The following is an 18,694-nucleotide window of genomic DNA, read 5'->3' on the forward strand; positions in this document are numbered from 1 at the left end:
GAGGTGGAGCTACACCTTAGAGAATTTAATTTGTGCACAAGAAAACCTCATGAATTCAGACTAGTGTGAGAAAGGCTAATTTAAATATATATGGTAAGTAGGAATATTTCATATACCATATTTATGTGTACTTCTTTTAACTTTTAAGTATGTATGACAACTTCTACAAAGTTACAAAATGGTTGTGGAAAGGTAAACCTCTTTCAGTTTTGTTTCTATCGTAGTTTGGAATTCATTTGTAGTTAATGTATGAATTGTTAGTGTATAGCTCAATATTTCTGAAGTTCATAAAACCATTTAGTCCTGTGAGTACATAAACATTTTCCTAAATCAAGTGTATTGCTATTAACTTTATTAACAAATTTTATCCTACGGACTAAACACCTAGTAAATACAAATATAAGTTTTCATTCACTTTATGTGATTATTTTTACGTTAGAAATCAATGGAATCTAAATATTTTCCTGTCTGTCTCATTTATACTTATAATTTCATCATTATCAGCAGGAAACATTTATTGAGTACTCACTGTGTGTCAGTGACTAAGCAAAATATTTACGTGTAAAATCTCATTTAATCCTCACAACAGCCCTAGAAACAGTCCCAAGTTACACAATTAATATCATCCCCATTTGACAAGTGAGAAAATTGAGTTTTGAAGAGATTACTCACTGCTCCACTGGGTAAATTAGCTAAGTAGCAGAGGAGAAATGAAATCGCTGTCTTTTGGAATGCATTGCTATTTAACTTCTGTATTATACTGCTAGGTATCAGGCAGGAAAAATAGCCAAAAATGTGTTAAATTTTGGAAAATAAGCCTCTAGCAAATACGCAGATGGTATAGACTCCTTAGCTAGCCCCCACCAAAAGGCAGATGTATTCATTTGTGAAATGTGTCAGAAAAAAACTACTCTGCCTTTTAAATAATGATTTGATATTGGGACTACAGCATAGAAAAAGCATATAAAAATTTAGTGTCAAAATGAGATTACATATTTACAAGTCTGCAAAGGCAAAGTTGGACACAGTGAAAAAACACTATTATGGAAATATTATTTTGTGGTCCCTTAAAAATTAGAAACTTAAAATGTAGCCATTAGTTTCTCGGAAATTGATAAAATCTATGTTGTCGGGAAAATGGAGTATTTCTCCTTTCATTTCCAGAACCGACTTTCTTCTTTCACCCACTGTATTTTACTCATAATTGTTCATTTTTCTCCCCTATTTCCACAAGGCAGAAAACAGTAAAGAATTGTTTGGGAAACTGTTAGCTTTGCAAATGTTACTTAGTTATATTCCGGCTGCTAAAATGGTTTAAATAGTATGGAGAGGGCCGGGCGCAGTGGCTCACGCCTGTAATCCCAGCACTGTGGGAGGCCAAGGCGGGCAGATCACAAGGTCAGGAGATCGAGACCATCCTGGCTGACACAGTGAAACCCCGTCTCTACTAAAAAATAGAAAAAAATAGCCGGGCATGGTGGCAGGCGCCTGTAGTCCCAGCTGCTCCTACTCGGGAGGCTGAGGCAGGAGAATGCTGTGAACCCAGGAGGCAGAGCTTGCAGTGAGCAGAGATTGCCCCACTGCACTCTAGCCTGAGTGACTGAGTGAGACTCCATCTCAAAAAAAAAAAAAAAAAAAAGTATGGAGAGAAAAGAATTAGATACATATGTAGGTATTGGGAAGACTGTGTAAATGTAATTAATACTGTTAGGTAGTAAAGAGATGCTATGTGAGAGAAGTATAGGGGAGAAAGAATATCTTTTCCTTCTATCCTTCTATCCTCTGAGTCCTCAGCTGTAGTCACTATAACAAGATCTATTAACAAGAGAAGAGCATGCAAATTTATTTAACATAGGCTTTATATGACACGGGAGCCTTCAAAGGAATTAAAGACCTGAATAAATGACTAAATTTGAGTATATTTTGTGCTAGGTTTGACCAAAAGTGGAGAGTTGTGGGGACATGTATAGAAGCCCGCAGAAAAGTATAAATACAGTAAACTTGGAGAAACAGCAAGGCCTGCTCATTCACGTGCCTTTTGATAAGGATGCTTCTTTCTTTGCTTTTGGTATAGGAGCAGCAGCTCTCACATAAGGATCTTATTTCCTGCTTCAGAGGAAGATCAGAAAACCCTTTCTAGGTTTTATTCTTGCTTCAGGGGAAAATCACAAAGTCCTAACTGCATGTGCCATTTCTCAGATTCCTTCCACTTGAAATATTCAATTTGCCAAGGTGCCATATTTTGGGGTAGCATGTCCTGAACCCTGTCAGGAGAGATGTTGTATAATGCTAGACAAAATTGGTTAAAGAGAAAAAATATTATTCCCCTCATTTTCATCAGTTTGGAACTGCAAAGCAAATGTCAATCACATTGTGCCAGTTAAGTGAGACCTTGTGTCAAGAGTAAAATTGTGTAATTTCTACAGTATAAAAGCACCAATCCTGTCACTAATTCTTAATATTAAGCGAGCTCAGACCCATTTATAGTCACTATGCACTTCTCTTTGCCCTTATCATTCACAAGCATTTAATCATTGCTAATTCTGCCTTGAATACAGCAGAAGACTTAAAGGGAGGTGATACTTGGGCTGTGCTTTCCAGGGAGAGAGAGAGGTTATTATCTCATAGAAATTAAGAAGAAGAGACAGCAGGAAGGTGGAAAATGATCAGAAGATATATGGAATGTCAGGCATGTCAAGAAATAATAAATACTAGGGGTAGCTAGATTATTCATGGTAAGGGTTGGGGAATGAAGGTGAAAGAAATGAAAGTTGGGGCCAGATGATCAGAGCAGGATAGTCATATTAATGAGTTGAAACTATTATATGCTAATAAACGTGTGACAAGCAATTTATGGTTTTAAAGCAGTAGTTAGAAATATGATGGCCTGTGTTTTTAAAAGGCAAATTAGGTGATAATATAGATGTATCAGAAGAGGGAAAAATAGGGGCAAAGACGTAAACTAATAGATCAGTGTAATTATTGAGGCAAATGAAGATAATGACTTGACTTGGGGGTGAGATATTAGGAATAGGGAAGAGAGAGGCAAATTCCACACTTAGACCAAAGAAAAAATTCCCTGGAGGGTGCAAAGGAGGGGACACTGTGGATCGTGGCAGAGGCTGATAACTCTGGTAGCTATCTAAATTCATCAGCTAAATGGTATTGCCATTAATTTAACTATGAAATATGTAAGAAAGAGTCAGAAATGTAAATCTGAATGTACAAAAAGTACCATAGAGTGGAGGTAAAGTAAAATAAAATACAAGCTTCAGAAGAACTTGTGTAACTGTTAAAGAAAGAAACTTTGCATTCTTTTTATTTCTATCATGGGATGTCTATTATCTCTACAGGTAATAGCACAACCAAAATTGAAACCAGCATATCATAATGTATTATAATAGAGCAAAACTTCTAATACTGATCAGAATGAGGCCTCAGACCCCAAATATTGTTTTCTGTATAGAAGTAGATCTTAGCAAGAAGTAGATCTTGAGATTTAAATTTAAAAAGGGACTACTGCATAAAACATGAAGCCAATAATTTAAACTGTAAGTATTCTGAGGAAAAAACCAATAGCCTAATACCAAAAAAAAAAAAAGGAAAGAGAAAGAAAGAAAGAAAGAAACTGTTAACTGTGTAAACATTTTCAATGCATGGGAATTTTTTTATTGTAAAAGAAAAGAATAGGCCGGGCGCGGTGGCTCACACCTGTAATCCCAGCACTTTGAGAGGCCAAGGTGGGCAGATCACGAGGTCAGGAGACCGAGACCATCCTGGCTAACACAGTGAAACCCCGTCTCTACTAAAAATACGAAAAATTAGCCAGGCGTGGTGGTGGGCACCTGTAGTCCCAGCTACTTGGGAGGCTGAGGCAGGAGAATGGCGTGAACCCAGGAGGTGGAGCTTGCAGTGAGCCAAGATTGCACCACTGCACTCCAGCTTGGGCAACAGAGAGAGACTCCATCTCAAAAAAAAAAAAAAAAAAAAGTAAAAAGAAACATGGGCAAGAACCATAGGCTCTATTTCTGATTCTGTCTTTGATTTGGTTCATGTTCTAGTATACTCATTGAATATTGTTTTTTCTTTACTGGAGATATCTCAGGGCTTAACTCCTGACCACCAATTTTTAAATTAGAAATAATAACAACTGAATAGGGGTTTTGTGGGAAACTATTATTATCCATCTTTTAAAATAACTCATGTATGTAGTAAAACTCCCATTGATTCTACTTCAAAATTGAGTTTGAAAAATGTTATGATCACAGAAATAATCATATTCACCTTCACAGGCTGTATGAAGTAGAAAATAAGAGTTCTAATGTTTTTAGATCATTTCTGTGAAGTAAATCAGTAAAAATTAAAAGCATGACTCCCCAACCGAAGCTTTATAAATTTTCAGTAGTTTGGTGTGTTTTCTTCCAGCTAACTTTTTCACACATACAAACATAGAAATTCATTTAATAATGTTTGCTTTCATAGTATTTTTTATGAAATATACGATCATCTTATATGTTAATCAATAATTTGCTTTATTCACCTAATACTGCCTGAGAGACATCTATTCATGTCAACTGATATAGTTCTGCCTTGATCATTTCAATAGCTGCATATTTTTCCATGGTATCATTTAACATCAGGATGATGCCGTCAATGAGGGGACTCCTGCGGCACAGAGAAGAGAAGGGGATAGGGACAGCACAGATACTGGTATAGCAGAAGAACTGAAAGCCTGTAGAGAGTCATTAGATAACTACGAGAAAATCAACTTCAAAAAAAGAAAGCCTGAATTTTCATCAATTTTTAAATTGTTTCCAGTCTGATAAGTAGAAAATTTTCACTCTTATTAAGGTGAACAGCTCCTTTCTTGTGTTTATTAGGCTTTGATTTTTTTTTTTAATTTCCCTTTCATCTCAGCCACTTTTTCTTTCATTTTTTTCTATAGATTGTTAACACGTTAATAATATTACATGTTCTTTTTATGTTAATAATATTCTCTTTTTGTCTTTTATATAAGCTGGATATATTTTTCCAGTTTGTTGTTTCATTTTAAATGGTGGTTTTTGTTTTGCTTTTTCTTTCCAACTTTTATTTGAGTTTCAGTGGGTACGTAGGCAGGTTTGCTACATGGGTAAATTGTAAGTCATGGGGGTTTGATATACAAATTATTTCATCACCCAGATGATAAGCATCTAATTCTTGGTTATATATTAGAATTTTTTTCTAATCCTATGAAAAATGCCAAAACTGCTTTCCAAAACAGCTACAGGCATAGTAGCCAATAGGTAGCTTTTAGATCCGTACTCTTCTCCCAGCCTCTACCCTCAAGGAGGTCCCAATGTCTATTGTTCCTTTATTTGTGTCCATATGTACTCAATAGTTAGCTCCCACTTATAAGTGAGAACATCTGATATTTAATTTGTGTTCCTGAGTTAATTCACTTACAATAATGACCTCCAGCTCCATCCATGTTGTTGCAAAGAACATGATTTTATTCTTTTTTATACCTATGTAGTATCCTATGGTACACATTTTCTTTATCCAGTCCACTGTGTATGGGCTTGTAGCTTGACTTCTATGTCTTTGTTTATTATGAATAGTGCTGTGATGACCATACAAGTGCATGTGTCTTTTTGGTAGAAAGATTTGTTTTCTTTTGGTTATATGCCCAGTAAAGAGATTGCTGAGTCGAATGGTAGTTCTATTTTAAGTCCTTTGAGAAATCTCCAAACTGTTTTCCACAGTGGCTGTTTCCTACCAGCAGTGTATAATCATTCCCTTTTCTCTGCAACCTCACCAGCATCTGTTATGTTTTTACTTTTCAATGATTGCCATTCTGACCAATGTGAGGTAATATCTCATGATGGTTTTGATCTGCATTGCTGTAATGATTAGCAATGTCAAGCATTTTTTCACACGCTTGTTGGCCATGTGTATGTCTTCTTTTGAGAAGTCTCTGTTCATGTTCTTTGTTCATGTTTAATGGTGTTGCCTGTTGTTTTTACATATTGACTTGTTTAAGGTTCTTATAGATTCTGGATATTAGACCTTTGCCAGATGTATACTTTGCAAGTATTTTCTCCCCTTCTGAAGGATGTCCCTTTACTCTGTTGATAGTTTCTTTTGCTGTGCAGAAGCTTTTTACTGGCATGTGCCAGGGCCTATGCCCAGAATGGCATTTTCTTGGTGTTCTTCTGGGTTTTTATCGTTTTCGATTTTACATTAAGTCTTTAATTCATCTTGAGTTGATTTTTGTATGTAGTGAAAAAGATCCAGTTTCAGTCTTCTGCACATGACTAGCCAGTTATCCCAGCATCATTTATTGAATGGGGAGTTGTTTCCCCATTGCTTTTGTCAGTTTTGTGAAAGATCAGATGGGTTGTAGGTGTGTGGCCTTATTTCTGGGCTCTCTGTTCTGTTCCATTGTTCTGTGTCTTTCTTGGTGCCAGTATCACGCTGTTATGGTTACTGTAGTCTTGTAGTATAATTTGAAGTTAGGTAGTGTGATATCTTTGGCTTGGTTCTTTTTTCTTAAGATTGTTTTGTATGTTTGGGTTCTTTCTTGGTTCCATATGAATTTAGAATATTTTTTTCCAATTCTATAAAAAATGTCATTTGCCAAACTGCTTTCCAAAACAACTATAACATTTTCCATTCTCAGAAGCAATGTGTCAGAGTTCCAGCTCCTCTGCACACTTGGATCTTTGCTAGCCCTTAATAGTGTTGGGCTTTTGCCTTTTGTTTTTTTAAGCTATACTAATAGACATATAGTATCACATCATAATTTTATCGGCAAGTATCTAATGACTAATAATGTTGAGCCTATTCGCATGTGTTTATTTCCCATCTAATTTTTTTCTCTTCTAAAGTGTCATTCAAATCATTTGCCCATTTTTATTGGGTAATGTTTTTTCTCTATTACTGAGATTTTAGTGTAATGTATATATCCTAGATATAAATCCTTTATCAGACACATGTTTTGCAAATTTTTTTCTCCCTGTCTAGGGCTTACCTTTCTGTTTTCTCAACAATGTCTTTTGAAGATCAGATTTTAATTCATGAAGTTCAATTTATCAATATTTTATGGGTTACACTTTTGTGTTACATCTAGACAAGTTTTGCCTAATATAAGGTCACAAAGATTTTCTACTATGTTCTCTTTCAAAAGTTTTATGGCTTTAGGTTTGGCATTTTGGTCTGTGGTTCATTTTGAGTTAGATGTTTAATTTGGTGCAAGGTATGAGTCAAGATTTTTTCTTTTTGCCTGTAGATATTCAAGTATTTTAGCATCTCTTGTTGAAAACATTGTCCTTTCTTCACTGACATACTGTTACACATTGTTGAAAATTAGCCACTCTTGTATTTGAAGACATTCTGTGTGAATTATTATATTTTCATAGAAAGCTGCAAATACAAGTAAAGTTTGTTCTTTACTTTAAAAAAACAACAACAGCATTTTTTTCATCTTCTGGTGTTTTTACTTTGCTATGCCAATTTTAGAATCAGTTTGTTGATTTCCACAAGAAATTCTGCTAGAATTTTGATTGAGATTGCATTGAATCTATGAATCAATTTGAGAAAAGATAAAATTCTAACATTATTGAGTATATCAGCCTATAAATACAATATATCGATTTAGGCCTTATTTCGTTTTTCAATACTTCATAGTTTTCTTCATATAAATCTTATGCATATTATATTAGATTTATAACTAAGTATTTAATAACTTTTGATGCTGCATTAGTGCATTCTGACCCTGCTATAAGGTGCATGCCTGTAGTCCCAGCTACTCGGGAAGCTGAGGCAGGAGAATCGCTTGAACCCAGGAGGTGGAGGTTGCAGTGAGCCACGATTGCACCACTGCACTCCAGCCTAGGGGACAGAGTGAGACTTCATCTAAAAAAAAAAAAAAGAAAAGAAAAGATGCCTGAGACTGAGTAATTTATAAAGGAAAGAGGTTTAATTGACTCACGGTTCCATATGGTGAGGGAAGCCTCAGGAAACATAATCACAGTTGAAGGCTGAGGGGAAGCAAGCAGCTTCTTCACAAGGCAGGAGGAGAGAGACAAGAGCACAGGAGTGAACTGGCAAACACTTTTAAAACCATCAGATCTTGTGAGCACTCACTCACTATAAGAAAACAGCATAGAGGAAACTGCCCCCATGGGGATTACAGATCCCTCCCTCAACATGTAGGGATTACAATTTGAGATGGGATTTGGGTGGGGACAGAGAGCAAAACCATATCAGATGCTATTATAAATGATACTGTTATTTTAATTTCGATTTCCAATAGTCCATTGGTAGTATACAGAAATATATGAATTTGTATTCTGTGACCTTATATTTTGTAGCTTCTTAAATTAGTTTTTTAGACATTTTCTATGCAGACAATTTTTAGTATGCCATTTTTTATGTAGAAAATCATGTTCTCTCTGAAGAGTTGTATTGCTTCCTTTGCTATCTATATGCCTCTTACGTATTTTTCTTGCATTTTGACAGAACTTAAGAACTCCAGTATAATGTTATGTAGAAATACTGAGAGTCAACATCACTGCCTTCATCCTTAAGTATCAAGTGTGAGACATAACTATAATTTTAGCAGTAGGGTTTTGTAGATTCTCTTTATGAGGTTAAAAAAGTTCACTTTAGTTACTATCTTTCAGAGGGATTTAAAATCATGAATGAATGTTGAAGTTTGTCAAATACCTTTTCAGCATCTATTGAGATGATCATAAAATTTTTCTTCCATAGTCTAACAATACAGTAAATTATGTTGACTGATTTTTGAAGGTTGAATTAATGTTGCATTTTTGGGATAAACCTCTCTTGATCATAATGTATTATTCATTTTGTATATTGTGAGATTAAATTTGATATTTTTTGTTGAAGATCTATGTTTATAAGAGATATTCTTTAGTTTTTTGTGTGAATATCTTTGTTTCCTGTATATTGTACTGTAAAGCTAATATAATCTTATTCTTGATTTAAATAAATCAAAATAACTAAGCAATTTTGTCTTTTTATAAGCAAAAAGCACTCTTATTATATCACTTATAATTTTGATGCTGCATACTAACTACATAAAATCTAATGGACTACAAAATGTATGATACTAGTATTTATGCTCAGATGAAACTTTTTGAAATAAATTGTTTACCTGGGGTTATTGTTATATCAATAAAGTAAAATTTAATGTTGAAAACTAATTTATATGTATTCAGGTTGTATTAAATTTTGTAGAAGAGATCTGAACTTAAATACTTGATAAATATAAAGCTTCTGGATTTAAGTTTCAAAATTGAATGCCTTATTAGACAAATTGATAAAACTGGCAGTCAGTAAGGGAAACTGATGCAACACACTCTAATTTTATGGAAATATGGACTAGAGTAGTTCTGTATGTGTCAATAGTCTTTTCTTATTTGAGGTTGTCTTGAAGTCATATTTCCTTAGGTAACGCTTTCCATACAGGATTATACTCTTTTTTTTTTTGAACCCCCAAATGTAGATGAATGTGAGGGCTAGCTCTGTTCCTTGATATAAATATTTTTATTCATGTGTGCATGTCTGTATATATATATATAGAGAGAGAGAAAATACTTCCAGTCTTACATTCTGGCATGGAGTGAGTGTTTACATTGTAATAAAAAGACTCGGTCATCATATTCATTGGGCTTATATTACTTAGGAGCCTTTTCATGAGATTGAATACACATGCAAACAAAATAAATGTTTAGAAGCAGTCAGAATCTTATTTTTAACCTAAGCTTGTTTAGTCTAAACACAGACCTGCCTGGAAGTTCTGGAGTACAGATTAGTGGGGGTGTCCACCAGGAGCCATTTTGCCAGAGGGAGTGAGGAATCTTTGTTGAAATAATTCACATAAAGATAATAGATAATAGAAAAAATAAAAGTACTTAAGTGTCCTTCAAGGAAAATGGCTGAGGGACATATATGAGTTGTGATTTTTTAGTGTCATATGGTATTTGCTATTCACCTTCTTCTGATCTATCCTCGAAAGTGAGACATAAAAAGATGGAGTCAGCCAGGTGTGGTGGCTCATGCCTGTAATCTCAGCACTCTCGGAGGCCAAGGCAGGTGGATCACCTGAGATCAGGAACTCCAGACTAGCCTGAACCAACATGGTGAAACCCTGTCTCTACTAAATACAAAAAATTAGCTGGGTGTGGTGGCACACGCCTGTAATCCCAGCTACTTGGGAGGCCGAGGCAGGAGAATTGCTTGAACCCAGGAGATTGCAGTGAGCCAAAATGGCACCATTGCACTCCAGCCTGGGAGACCGAGTGAGACTCCGTCTCAAAACAAAAAAGAAGAAGGAGAAGGAGAAGGAGAAGTCTTCGATAAAACCAAAGGAGCTCTTGAGACACAAACACTCATCACAAGACATCCACAGGCAGCCCCAGTCACTGTTACTTTGGCACTGATATAATGAAGTCTGTTTTCTTATGATCCAATAACTTTTTAACATTAAACTCTAGTGTGTAACTTTTTTTTTTTTTTACTTATGACAGTTCATAAAGAGAAATGTCATAAATAACAGTGTTCATGAACTATATAATAACTACTGTGGTAGATGTGTAAAATGATGTATTTTGGTTTGTAGGCATGTTATTCTTCCTCATACACTAATTAAATGTGTTTGGTTTTAGGTTTCCTCAAGAGCTGAACATGGGAAAAATAAGTGCCGAAATTATGTGGACTCTTTTTGCTCTGGATATGAAATATGCATTAGAAGGTAATTATAAATATTTATACTTATTCACCTACATGTTAGAGTTAAATGGTGATTTTGTGTTCTTGGCTTTAAATGTTAAGAATTGAAACGTTAAAACATTAATTATTGTGATCAATTTAGTTCTAAAACTTATTTCCCTATGGTAGAAAGATAAGGTCTCAAAGTACACAAAAAGCCCTAAAGAAGTATATTCGTTTTTAGTTATATGGTCTAAGTTCTGGGATCGTAAGAGTATTTCACTGATAGGATTATGCTCATATGTAAGAATACTTGATGTAGTTCATTTACCAAAACAGGCCATATTGAGGAGGTGGATGAGTAGTTAATCCAGATAGTTGTCTGCATAGACTTGGAAATAGTATCCACGGGGAGGCGGGTCAAAATTCTACCAAGTTTACACAAGAACAATGGCAGAGGTCTTTACCTGAAACTCCACTCTGAATAAGTACAAATCATACGATGTAGAAAAAGAGAAATACAGCTCTAAGTTAAATAATTCTATAAATATTCTTTGTGCACCCACATTGTGTTTACAGTTAGAGATAGAAGCATAGACCAGGTTACTGTCCTCTAGAAACTAACAACCTAGTAGAAAAATTTATTTGTACTTATTCAGTAAATATATATTGAGCCCATAGATACTAAATGACCATTGGTACGCTGGATGTAGGGGATGTAACAATGAACAAGATAGCCCTGGTCCCCACCCTCATCAAGATTATGGAGGAGGGCTACAAGAATGCAAACAGTTGCAATATGGAGTGGTGAGGACTAATGATGACGGAATGTCTGGAGAAGCACCTACATCAGACCTGGGGCTAGGGAACAAGGCAGGCTTACTGCGGGAAATTCCTCTAATAAAGTGTAACGTTGATAAAGACCTAAAGGATAGGTAGGAGTAAGAAGAGCTTTTGGTAGGACAGAGCACTAGCAATTAGAGAAAGCACAAGGTGCATTTGAGAAGAGAGAACTCAGTAGACCCAATGAGCAAGAAAGAGGTAGCAAGAAGTAAGACAGGAGAAATTAGCAGCGACCAGCAGACAGGGCCTTCTGGGCCATTGTGAGGAGTTTGACTCTGTGCCGAGTAAAACGAAGTCCCATAAAGGATTTTCAGTAGGTGCATGTCTTAGATTTGCAACTTAGAAAAATCATTTTGATTACAATATGGAAAACAGGTTGCGAGAGTAAGACAGGTTTTACAGAGTTCATGTTTATCATGCTACTGTTTAATAGCTTTCCTGTACCAGGTTGCAGAGGGAACATTCAGTTTTTCTCATTTGGAAAAAAAGGTACTCAATAGATCATAATATCTAGTTTTCTGATAAAGTCAGCCTCTTCCACTCACAAATAGAGAGGCTTATCTAATCTTTAAAATCACACCAGAACTGCTCAGAGGTGCAATTCCTTACTTTGCAATAAGGTTTTTCTTCTACAGTTTATTCATGACCCAGCCCTTCCTACCTCTTCCGTCTTTGCCTCCTACTAACCACATCCTTTTACATCTCTCTGCTTTCACTGTCTCTTTGGGACCCCAACATTATCTCTTAAATCAGACAAGAACCACCAGTCCACTGAGCAAATACATTTTTTTCAGATAGCATTCACTGCATTCTCCCACCCTCCTTGAAAGGCTATTAGGCATCTGAACATTTTTAGGGTCGATATAGATTCTTAATCTCCTCTGACAGAACCTACTCTTCCCTGCTGTTCCCTGTAGCAGTTATTGGTACCACCATTTATGCAATTACTTAAGCAATATGGGTTATCATATAAATTAAGCACATATGGGTTATAAATATCATATATCATATCATATAATTTATATGATATAAATAAATATATAAATAAATATCATATAAATATGATATTTTAATATGATATTAAATTGATATTTAAATATGATAAATATTTAAATATGATATTTAAATATTATAAATATTTAAATATGATATTTTATATGATATAAATAAATATCATATAAATATCATAAATATATAAATATCATATCATATAAATTAAGCACATATTACTTAAGCACATATGGGTTATCATATAAATATAAGTCTTAGAGTAAATTTAACTGAGGACTTACATACAATTCTTCATAACCATATTTTCCATGTTTAACTATGATTCAGCATACTTCATATATATTTTGAAGATTAAAATGTTTTAGTGCTTTTTAGTAGAATAGATGGTCTTATTAGTGACATTTTCAACTATATGAGATTAGAGCTTTTTGAAAATAAGAGCTATGTTAACCATGTGTCAGTCCTTAACACAAGCCTGGCATGTAGTAGTTGCTCAATAAATAATGGTTGCATGAAAATCTAAGGTGCACTAAAGCAGTGTGTAAATGAATACATATGTGTAGATTAGCGACATAATTCAGAATTATTTTCATTTATATTATAGCCAGGCAGTTGTATTTTTTTTTTCCAAGACGGAGTCTTGCTCTGTCACCAGGCTAGAGTGCGGTGGCGTGATCTTGGCTCACTGGAACCTCCAACTCCCTGATTCAAGCCATTCTCCTGTCTCAACCTCCTGAGTAGCTGTTTTCTAGTCCGTTCTATATCAAAGTTACATTGTTCATCAGTTTAATTGCTCATATTGATATTTGCACAACAGAATAGTAAAGTTTTAGCTCATCAGAATGCCTTTTAGCCTCAATCCTTACCCAAAGGCTTTCTAATATATAACAATCTATTTTAAATTAGCAAATACAACCCACAGAACATATGGCAAGATGCTGCTTTTATGAGATAAAGCCACATTTTAGCCATCAAACAGATTTCACAGACTGGTTAATAAAAATCAGCTGTCAGGCTATCTAATACAAAGTCTGAAAATATTCCGTTTAATCCCCTATGTCATTTTAGTGGGGAAATGGAGATCAGGGAGAATAGACGTTGAGAAGCAGGGCAAGACCAAAGTGGACAGATGTGTTTCAGCCTCACCTTCCTCTGCTTGTTCTGCGTGTTTCTTCCCACATCCTGTCTGCCCTGCCCCTTCTTTATCTATATCTTATGAGTACCTGGTGCACTCAGGGCTTTCCAAGAAGTTAAACACACTAAAGTATTTGGGGCATCGTGGTTATCCCTTCCAAAAGATCTGAAATCAAAATAAGGAAATAAACACATTATAATTAAAAACTGGGATGGTGGGCGGGTGGATGGCAAATATATCCCACATACACTGATGAGCTGGAAGTGGCCATGTGGGAATGAGCATAAAAGACAATAAAATGGAAGCAAGAAATGAAACTTATTAGCATCTGCTTCTGACCTCTAAACATACATCTCAGAAATTTAGGAGATTCTTGCCTCCTTTCATCTTTACATTGAAGGAAAGCAGCAGTGTTAATTCCATTGGCCTAAACTTGGAAGCACAGATCCTCTTTCACACTTACAGTAAGTGCATTTCACAGTTTCCTCCACTGGCAGTTCCCTTCCAACCCGCGCACTCCCTCCTCCCTTGCAATTAAGTTGAAACTACTTGTTTTATATATCTGGAGTAGATAGAGAAGGCGAGCTCTGTATACCTAATCTGGAAACATACTGACTAAAATATTTGGTTTCTAAATAACAGAAGAAAAATAGACATCTAGGAGTGTTTGTAATGCTGTTACTCAGGTACACCTTTCACCATCTAAATCACTTTGTTATCTATTTCAGTAAAAGATAATTAAAATGTGTTTACCTGAGTAATATGCCATGCTCTTTTGATAGAGATGAATACTTCAGAGTAGGTATGTAATTAACTGGTCAGCCACTTTCTCTGGTCCAACTTAAAACGTAATTAAATGGTAAGAACACGGCTACACTAACTTCTCAGGCTATGAATGTGGTCCCACTTGTAGTATAGGCAAATCTATTTGTTTAACACACAGCTGTGTGTTCTGATATTATTAGAAGTTCAATGGGTAATACATTCAGTGACTTTTAAGTCTGTCTTTCTGTTATACAATGGTGAACTCTAGCAGAATCTCACGTAAATGGAAATGAGTTTCCAAAAACCCACTGAGCTGGTATTAGAATCAGGATATGGAGCATTACCTGTTTAGATATTTTTAATTAGTACATGGTCACTATATAAATAGAACACAAGGTCTTGATGGTTATTTTATCCCTGCCTGAACTCAAACTCTAAGATTCTAGTTTTATCTCATATAATTCTGACTCTTTGGTTTTGAAATAAGGAGCAACAGTGGACACTGACCTTCAAGGATTTAGTTAAGTTACCTGGTCATCTGTGTTCCTAGAAAACACTGAACTTTCTCACATTTTTTGTTTGAGATGGTATTAGAATTTAAATTTCTTGTTAACTCAATGTAGAGTCTGTGTCGTCATGGATACAGCTGGTCTCTCACTGTTGACCTTGGTACTCACTCAAGTGTGACAACTTTTTTTTTCTCTCATATGTGAGGCCTCAGGAGACTATAAGGCTAAGACTGGGTTATCTTTCTCTCTCCCTTGTACAACATACCCACTTTTCTAGTTAATTGTTTTAGTAGCTAATTATTTTTGGTAGGCTTAAGGAGTCAGAAAAGAATAAAATGAACAGATACCCTGCAGTAGCACCCAAAGAGTAAAAGAGAAACTCTCAGCTTGGATACCTAAAAAGTATAAGGTTTAGCGTTAGTGTGTCAGTTACCTATTATGATATAATGAATTATCCCAAAATATAGTGCCTGGCAACATACATAAGTAGCTGCTGTTGTTGAAGAACTGTCGGGCTGGGGGATTGCTTTCCTAGGTGACATACTCACGTGGCTGTTGAGTAGTTGCAGGCTGTCAGCAAGAGACCTCAGTTGTTCTCAGCATAGACCTCTCCACAAACTCCTTGACCATCTCCAAGATACAGCTGCTAGCTTTTCCCAAAGTGGGCAATGCAAGAGAAAAGCAGAAGCTGCCATCTTTATTATCTATACTGTGAAGCCACACTCAGTCACTTCTACAGTATCTCATTGGTCGCACAGTTCAGCTTGTTCAGTGTGAGAGAGTATACAAGGATATGAACTCTAAGAGTCAAGGATCACAGGTGTCATCTTGAAGCCTGGCTAGCACAATTAGCATTTGCCTCTCTGATTGTTTCTGTATAATATTAGCATATTCTTATTTTAGGTAAGGTTTTTGTTTGTGATGATTTTAAACAAAAATAATAGTCAATGTGGATAAAACCATATTTTTTTTCCTTTGGCTTCATTTCCCTTAGCTCTTCCCATAACAACAAGAAAATGAGGTGAGCAAGAAATAACTCTTGAAATTTTATAAAAATAGATTATTGTCTAAGATGTTAGCCCTCTCTAGTTTTCCTAGCCAAGCTCCTCTGGGAAGGGAATTCTGGTTCACTGAGAAGAGATTAACCAGACACTTTCAGGAAAGGCATTCATTGGTCTATTGTGCTCTCTTCATTTCAGAACAGTGGTTTTCAACACTGATTATACATTAGAACCACCAGGGGTAGAGCCTCGGCCTTTTGAAACATACCCAGATTTTTAATCTTATTTAGCAATTGCCTATTTAGCACTTGCTAGGTACTCGTTTAAATGATTTACAAATATTAACTTATTTGATTCCCACAACAAACCTATGAAATAAATACTATCATTATTCCCCTTTTAGAGAGGTTATTTTGCCTGAAATTACATTGCAATTGAATGGAAGAGCCAAGTTTCCTGGTGGTTCTAGTATGTATTCATACTAGATTGATGTATTCATGATTGAGTACCGTTATCATAATGTTAATTACATTTTAGAGGCCTTCATTGAAAATCTGATAAAATATGTGGACTGTATTACTAGAAAAATGCTAAATAGCCTACACATCAAAACTCTGCGTATATTCTCTCAAAGATATGTATACAAATGCCCTATAGCCCAATCATTGACTTCTTCCAAGGGTCCATGAACCCCAGGTTCAGAACTTTTGCTTTCTAGAGCAGTGATTATCCCTGAACCAGCAGCATCAGCTGGGCAGTTGGTAGAAATGCAAATTCTTGGGCTCCACCCCACATCTACCTAATCAGACATCCTGAGAATAGGGCTCTGCAATTCCTGTTTTAACAAAACTTCCAGTTGCACCTAATGTGTACCAAAGTTGAGAACCACTGCACTAGAAAACCACTTGTGGAAGCAGGTGATTTAACTAGCAAATGAACCCATCTTCATGGTTCTTTGTAGACATCTCATTGTTCTTGGCTCATCCTTATGGAAGTAGAAACTATGTGCTGTTAAAACTTGGTTTATTTGATAAAAAATGATCACCAAAGGAAAATCAATCACAAATAGTCATTTACTTTTTCATTAATGCAAACACTTATATAATATGTATTCAAGGAATCCCCAGAATGCTTGCTGTATGCTAGTCATTATGCTAGCAAGGCTCAATGCAACACAACAGGCATGATCCCTGCCTTGAGAAACTTTTTACTTTACAATAAGCAAATAATTACACAAATAAACATATAAGATTTAATCAGTGATATAGATGAAAAGCATGTCCATTAGACATCTCTAACGTAAATGTTTAAAGTAAACCTAGAAGTACAACCTTCTCACCCACATCCTATTCCTCTCTTGGTCTTTTTTTATTACAGCAAAATATGTTACTATTTGTGGATTATCAGACATTATCTTTGATTCCTTATTTCTCTTACTCTACCACCATCTCCAGACACTTGACATAGACCAATCTGTAAATACTTACCTGTTCTATCTCCAAAGCATATTTGGCTCTCACACTTCTCTCCATCTCTACTACCTCCAACTAGTTCTAGCTACAGGCCCCCTTCACTTTGATACCTATAATAGCCCTCTAAGTAGTTTGCACATTTCCACTCTTGCTTTCTTATGATCCATTAGCCCATAACATTCTGATTGACTTTCACACACTTAGATTACATCAAGACATTCTCTGGTATGTAAAAGTTTCCAAAGGCTTCCTCTTTCAATTGATCAAAATCCATTATTTTTACTATGGCTTATAATGTAGCATGTAGTCTGGGTTCTACTCATCTTTCCAACTTTACCTATTCAGTTTCCTCTCACTCAAATGTAGCCACACTGTCCTCATGACTCTTCCTTAGCTGAGACAAATGTGTTCCCACACCAGGGCATTCATATTTGCTTGCTTCTCTGCCTATGAAGCTGTTTCCCTTCTCTTCATAGAGGGCTCCTTTCCTTTCTTCAAGTCTCATTTCATGGTCACCTTCCTTTACAACCCTACCCTGACCATCCCATCCCTCACAACACTCCCAAACATCTCCAACTCTTTTTTTCTCCCCCAAACCTTTATTGTATCGGAATCTTTTTATTTAGCCTGGTTATTTGTTCACTTCTTTACTACTTTTTTTCTGTTTTTGATGGCTTTTCCTTTTTTCTGTTTGTACATGTTTTGGTCACAATCCAAAGCAAAAAGAGAATACACTTTTACAGCAATATAGTACACACACACACACACACACACACACACACAACCAAACCAAAAACTTCATGAAACGTAAACATCATGATAAAGATAACAAATTCTGAAATTTTATTTCTTCATAGGTGTGAATGTACAGTATATATACGTGTCTGTATATACATGAAGATATTACATGTTTACAATATATAGCATACATATATGATATATTGCATATAATTTATGTATATATATTTAAATTCTGGTCATAACCCTCTAAATTGATGTTATGACCCACTGAGGGGTTGAAGCTAGCAGTTTAACAACACTGCTTTTAAAAATAAGCTTCATAGAGTATGAAACTTTGTAATTTCATTTAAAATTGAATATTCCTATTCAAAAAATAATAATTGAATATTTTAAAAATATATTATACCACCTTAAATCTCACAAAATATATATTTTAGATATAGTCAGATATATTTCTATGTTGATAAATGTGCCAATATGACATATAGATAATTTTCCCAA

The 18,694-nt window shown here is 35.4% G+C and overlaps 1 protein-coding gene across 1 annotated transcript in view; it reads left to right on the top strand.

Annotated features, from left to right (window-relative positions):
- The window catches only part of LOC116275826 (protein unc-13 homolog C-like), a 236,563-nt gene that overhangs the window by 11,551 nt on the left and 206,318 nt on the right, over positions 1-18,694 (top strand). Inside the window, exon 2 of the mRNA XM_031668658.1 lies at positions 10,674-10,759. Coding sequence (XP_031524518.1) covers positions 10,674-10,759 — 86 coding nt within the window. The remainder of the gene's footprint in view (positions 1-10,673; positions 10,760-18,694) is intronic.

Source organism: Papio anubis, chromosome 7 (genome assembly GCF_008728515.1).
Source record: "Papio anubis isolate 15944 chromosome 7, Panubis1.0, whole genome shotgun sequence".
Classification (NCBI taxonomy): domain Eukaryota; kingdom Metazoa; phylum Chordata; class Mammalia; order Primates; family Cercopithecidae; genus Papio; species Papio anubis.